At 47.8% G+C, this 6,320-nt stretch overlaps 1 protein-coding gene across 6 annotated transcripts in view; it reads right to left on the bottom strand.

Moving 5' to 3' along the window:
* The window catches only part of Aoah (acyloxyacyl hydrolase), a 237,719-nt gene that overhangs the window by 18,591 nt on the left and 212,808 nt on the right, over positions 1-6,320 (bottom strand). For all 6 annotated transcript variants that reach the window (XM_023713541.1, XM_023713543.1, XM_023713542.1 and 3 more), the window contains 3 exons: positions 3,198-3,256; positions 2,971-3,030; positions 1,672-1,762 (listed from right to left, as the gene is read on the bottom strand). In XM_023713541.1, the coding sequence (XP_023569309.1) occupies positions 1,672-1,762; positions 2,971-3,030; positions 3,198-3,256 (210 nt within the window). The remainder of the gene's footprint in view (positions 1-1,671; positions 1,763-2,970; positions 3,031-3,197; positions 3,257-6,320) is intronic.

Below are 6,320 nucleotides of genomic sequence, written 5' to 3'. Positions count from 1 at the left end.
AGGTCCCCAGGCACTTTCAACCATGTGATCCTTTATTATTATTGTTGTTGTTATTATTATTGTTATTATTTGGTATTTAGGACAGGGTCTACAGGGTGTACAGGGTCTCATTACATAGATTAGAGTCCTAGTGATTTACCTGTTTTCAGTCTCCCGAGGGCTGGGATTACAGGCACATGCCACCACGCCCAGTCTCAATTGCTGTCTCAGTGCATCCTGTGGGTGGAACTGGCATGGCCATGGTGTGGATCGAACCCTGGCTGCTGAGCTCTGCCTAAGCAGGCTCTTTAGTCTTCTGGGCTATCAGGGTGGCCCTAGCCCTCTGATCTTTGAAAAGGGGCCAAAAGCAAACACTGGAGGAAACAGCATCTTGAACAAATGATGCTGGGAAAAGTGGCCGTCTACATGCAGAAGATTCAGCCCAAACCCAGATCTCTCACAATGCACTCAACTAAAATTAAGATGGACAAAAGACTTAGATGTTAAACCTGAAATACTGAATCTCTGGGAAGATAAGATAGGAAAACCTCTTGAAGACATAGGCATAGGCAAGTATTTACTAAACAAAACTGCAACGCCACAAGAAATATAGGAATCAATAAATGGGGGTCATATCAAATTGAAAAGCTTCCTCATAGCAAAGGAAACAACCAACAGCATGAAGAGACAACAGACACATGGAACTGGAAAAAAAATTTTATGAACTACTCCTTGAACAGAAGACTAATCCCTTGACAATATAAAGAACTCAAAAGAAAACTTAGACCCTCTCCCAAAAGAAGATCCAAACCAAAAATGGGCAACTAAATGAACAGACACTTCTCAGAAGAATTACAAATGGCCAACACATACATGGAAAAAAAAGTTCAACATCTCTTCCACCTTATCACAGGAAGAGTGGGCATCATCAACAAATCAATTAATAATGAGTGCTGGTGAAGCTACAGGGCAAAAGCGACCTTTCTACTTTGCTGGTGGGAAAGCAAACTAGGACAACCACTGTGGAAATCTGTATGGAGATTGCTCTGTATTTATGTGCAATGGAGTAAGAAGTACCTCTGCCATACAGATGCACAAACTTGGGTCATTGGCAAGCCAAGCACTGTGCCTGCAGACCATGTTAAGTGAACTATCAGACACATAAGCTTAAATATCACATGTTTAGTCTTATACAGGAAACCAAAAAATATTCATAAAGAGCAAAATAAAAGACAGATGATAGAAGACAGGGATATAGATCTTTTGCAAAAGAGAAGGGGCCCAAGAGATGGGGGAGGGGCCAGGGAAGAGAGGACGAGGAAGTAACAAGAATTAAGAGCCCTCGGCTCCCAGCAGCTCCCCATGAGGAATGGAATCCCCAAGTAAGCACTGTAAATATGTACTTAAAACACAAGGGATGGCATTCCACTGGCCTGAAGTTGGCCAGCTGGATGCTCTTTCCAGCTGGCCCCGGACTTCAGAGGCTCTAAGCTGGTGGTGAAGCAGGGAGGTGATGCTGTGTCCCAAGCTCCTTAGATGGTGCTCAGGCTTTATCTTTGCCTTTTGTCATTACTGGTGTTGGGATCGGCTCAAGAGCCTGCCCACCCAAGCATCGCTCGCTGCACGGCCCCACATGCCCCACAAGCTAGCTTCTGTGCTGGTCCCTGTCTGTACCTAAAACAAGTGACTTACTTTCTGCAAAGTCCATGTAGAGAAGATTGAAGTTTGCAAACTTCTTTCTAGTTGCAATTTTCTTCAGTGTGTCGGAGAGCTGCTGTGCTCTCTGTGGAGGAAGGCAGTGGAGAATTCTGTGACGCTTAGACCCTGGCTTCCATGAGACAACTCATGTGGAACAAGAAGTCCACCCTGGCCCGCCCACTCCACCTTCCTCCCTCCAAACTGTGAGTGGAGACCAGCTCCACACATTCCATGCCATGCATGGATAAGGGACTAGTGAACGTATGAAAACCGTGAACTTTCATTTGGAATCAAATCAGGACAAATTGAGATAATAAGATACTACTTCTCTGGCGAATTGGCAAAGAAGCCTTAATACCGTGTGTTGACAGGAATAGGTGAGAATGTCGATTAATTTTATCTTTTTAGATAACAGTTTGGCAGCATGGATCAAATCCTTAAGCCTGGAACTATGTTTTGACCCCATCAGTGCTTATAAAAATGTATCCTAAGGAGCTAGAGACGTACACAGATGCATCCATCTTTAAGTGTGTGCAAAGGACTGAAAGCAACCGGTACGTCTAACACGAAGGGTTGAATGAATCATGGTGCATTCACAGACCGTGCTCCTCAAAAAGGTTATGTTATGACGTGGAGATCTGTCAAATTTGAGATGCATAGGAGAGGACATGGATGTGCATTCTCGTGCTATGAAAGGGGAAACCAAATGTACCTGTCTATACCGAGCACATTGAACGTACATATGCGTGTCATGTTTTGGGTGGATTTTTGTTGTTCTTATGTTCTCTAAGTTTTTTAACTGCACATTTAAAAATCCAGTAAATCTCTTGAAGACAGAATTTTCATGATTTGTGAAAGAAGTGCAAACCATTTTGCTTGAACAGTGGAGGCATGAGGAGATCATTTACCTGAGGGAGTCCAGGTGCACACAGGGCTGAACCTGCTCAGCTCTGCTTTCTGCACTTCTGCAGGCTGCACAGTGTGTGTGTGTGTGTGTGTGTGTGTGTGTGTGTGTGTGCGCGCGCGCATATGCATGTGTTCATGTGCATGAATATGTGTGTGTGCACATGTGTGTGCATGAGTAGGACAGACAGACACAAACAAACAGGAGAGACAGACACAGAACAAAGCAGAAGGAGGCTGGGTTCCCCCAGTTCTCTAAGCTCCTAGCTTGATTTTGCTATTTACCATCTTGGGGATCACCATGCCACCAGGAACCTGTCCCCAATAAAAACTGCAACAGATGTAGTAAGAATGATCAAATATGGGTCCAGAGGCTTGGGACAGGCCTACCTCGGAGGTGAGAGTCCGGAGTGTCTTGTTGGAGGTCATCCAGCCATGGCAGGGGCTGAGCTAAGGGCAGGAAAACACACTGTGATCAAAGAACAGCGCTGGGTAACAGATGTGTGCGCTTGCCTGTGTGTGCCTGTGCATGCCTGTGTGTGCATGTGTGTGCCCATGTGTGCCCGTGTGTGCCTGTGCGCATGTGTGATGCGGCCTTAGAGCCAGCTGGGGCTCACCTGCAGGCAGTTCAGGAAGGAGAACATCTGTGCATAGGTCACATCTTTGTTTAGCTGGCCTGGAAAACAGAGAGGTCTGGAATGTCACATGTACTCATACATAGTACCACTGAGAATCTTTGGGAGGTGAACTAACCCTTTAGGACCTGCCCTAACTTGCCACTCAGCACTGTTTTTGGTTTCTTTATTTTGGAGCCAGGGTCTTGGTAGGCTCTTCAGGCTGACCTTAAACTCCTGGCCATAAGCAGTCCTCCTGCTTTAGCCTCCCAACTGCTGGGATTACAGGTGCTGCCACTATGCCAGGCAGCACTGTTCTTGAAGAATAGGTGTTCTTTACCTTTTCTGTACATCTAGAAATTCAGATCCTGAGCCAAAGAGGGGTCTTTAGGAATTGTCCATAGAGTTTTGGCCTAGCTGAGGACAGAGTTGGTGGGCTGGCCTCAACTCAACTCCAGGGTAAAGGAATCCGAGTATCCTGTGGCTTGGTGTGGATGCGAGTACCTTGTACAAAGCCCTCTGTAGGCAGGAGCTCCCTCTTGGCAATGGGATGCAATGCTAAGTTCCTGCAGGTGAGGGAGAGCACTCATGCTAGTAGTTGACTGAATCTTCCTTTCCAAGTTTATGGATTACGCAGTCCTGACCCAGCTATCCCATGCCAAGCCCTGGCGGGCCATTCTAAGCATCCGGGGCTCTGACCATGGAGTGCTGTGCCCCCTGTGGGCCTGGAGGTCTCCGTACACCCTTGTGCAGAGGGGACCGTACCCCGCCTCCCTCCTTGGTCCTGGGTGGGGCTGGCCAGGGTCCTATATGTGACCTTAATCAGTACAAAGGGCCTGGCTTGTGCTTTGGAGCAGGTCACAGACGCCCATCAGAGCAAAGAGAAAAGAGGCACATGGGATCCTTCAAGGGCTGTCCTGATCAGCATCTCAGATTATTTCTATTACGATTACTTCTCCTCCCTCTCTCTTCTCTCCTTCCTGCTTCTCACCTCCAGTGGCAGCCACGTGTCATGCTGTGACTGACACATAAAACCCAGGTGCCCTGGTCTGCAGACTCTGGCATGGAGGCCATGTTTGTGAACATTTCTCACATACTTGAAAAAAGTCTGAGATCATCAGACGTGTCTCAGTGTGCACAGGAAGATGGCAGCGAGGGGACACACGCTCACTTTCCACTTGGACCCCAGATCGATTAGACCGGAGGATGGAGTCAATTTGCCCAACATGGAGGAAAAATACATCGTCTTGTTCCTTGGGTGAGTGATGCTGCAGCCCGGAAAGCCACGGGCTTTCTGCTGCCACTGAAGTCCCAGCAATCCACCAGATTGCTATTCTGCATCTTCACGGTGCAGCCGGACTCGCGCTGCTGGCTGCTGTCCTTGCTTCTATTCCACTGCCTAGAGCCCCACAAGTCCTTGCTTCCACCCACACATGCTTCTTTCCTTCTACTTTTTTATTTTTCTTTTGAGGCTTTCTGAAGATGTACCCCACCTCTGTGTCCCTGCCTGTCACAGCCCCAGCTGGCTGCAGTGACTGTCCCCTACAATCTCCATTCCCCAAGCTGGTCCTGCGTGTACCCAGGGATGTGGCTCTGTCCCAGCTCTGAGCTCCAGATTCCCTCCTGCCTGCCTCCTTGTCTGCCTGGCTTTTGCCCTGGCATCAGCTGCCATCTTGTTTTCTCATTGGAACAGGGTCCTCATAATGAAATGGGCAGGGCCCTGGCACCCCATATAGCCCTGATGTGCCCCCTCACCCTGAAGGGTGGCCTGCTTAGTAGCTGGCCAGGAATTACCCTCAGGCATCTTCCACTCTCCACCTTCAGGGAGGACTACAGTTTGTGCTGTTCCATGAACATGGGCAGCTTAGCCACTGGCTGCTCCTTTGGGGTTAAACCAGTCATAGCCTTGTTCATCCTAATGCCCTCACCACCCCGAGTATCCTACTGCTGAGTTCCCAGCATGTCTTTAAACGAGACCATTCTTTTCCACACATAATGAAATTCCCTCTCTCTTTTCCTCCATCTCCCTCCCATTCTGACACCAGCTTCAGTGGAATCTACTTGACAAAGGGACAGTGTTAATATGAGTTGCTGGGTATGTGGAGCAAGTGTGGTGGGTGGTAATGAGGAGGTGTTTCTGGGATGCTCTGCCCGGCCCTGCTGCTCCTGTCTGGGCCCCAGGGAGGGGGCTGAGGATGCTGGCAATGGGCTCGTGGCTTAAGGGAAAGGAAAAGGTGAGGTGGCTGTCCCATTCCCTTCCTGTTCTGGTACGACCAGCTGGTCACTGCCTCTTTCTTTGTAGCAATCCTGTTATCCCTGTTGCTTTAATGTAATTTTGTACATGGAGGAACCCTGAGCTAAAAAACTTGTTTTACTTCTATGCTGTACAGAAGTTGTGTCTGTAACTGTCTGGTGAGAAGGTCAGTGCAGTTAGGAGAGTTGATCAAGGATGCCTGGGGGAGGGGATGCAGCAAGTACCAGGGGCTGAGGAACTCCCAGTGTGTGTGTGTGTGTGTGTGTGTGTGTGTGTGTGTGTGTGTGTGTGGTGTGAGGTAGGGAGTCTGGGATCTGGCCCGATTGATGCTGTAGGTACTCTAAAATTAAAGGGCACATTCTACTCCAGCTGGCTAGGAAGGGCCTCTTGGGCTCTCTGCAAGTTCTTTACAGAAGAATCTTTGATACTTGTTTAATGTTGGTAACATAATTGAAATCTAAGGTATTGTAAAAATCTTAGTACCAAAAAAGATCAGTCATGTCTTCATAAACTACATTCTAAATGTATTAAAACCACATTAGTGCAGATGGGAGAAAGCCAGTAGCCCAAAATATAAACCACAAGGTGTTTTCAAATACAGTTGGTTTCAAGTTTAAGAGTAACTGGGGTGCAATATTGAGTTACTTTGTGGCAGAGACCCTTGAAGGGAGCCTTGTTCACAGACCTCTTGCTAAGTAGCAGTCCTTGACTCCTTTTCTTGTCTTGTCTTTTTTCTTTTCTTTCCTTTTCTCTCCCCTCCTCATAATAAAATAGGCAGGGCCCTGGTATCCCGTATAGCCCTGATGTATCCCCTTACCCCTCCCCTTCCTTCCCCTTCTTTTCTTCCTTCCCCTCTCCCTTACCTCCCCTCC

This window comes from Octodon degus, unplaced genomic scaffold (assembly GCF_000260255.1).
Source record: "Octodon degus isolate 3935 unplaced genomic scaffold, OctDeg1.0 scaffold00031, whole genome shotgun sequence".
NCBI lineage: Eukaryota > Metazoa > Chordata > Mammalia > Rodentia > Octodontidae > Octodon > Octodon degus.
Note: the sequence above shows the minus strand (reverse complement) of the source record. Positions and strands in the feature narration are given on the sequence as shown.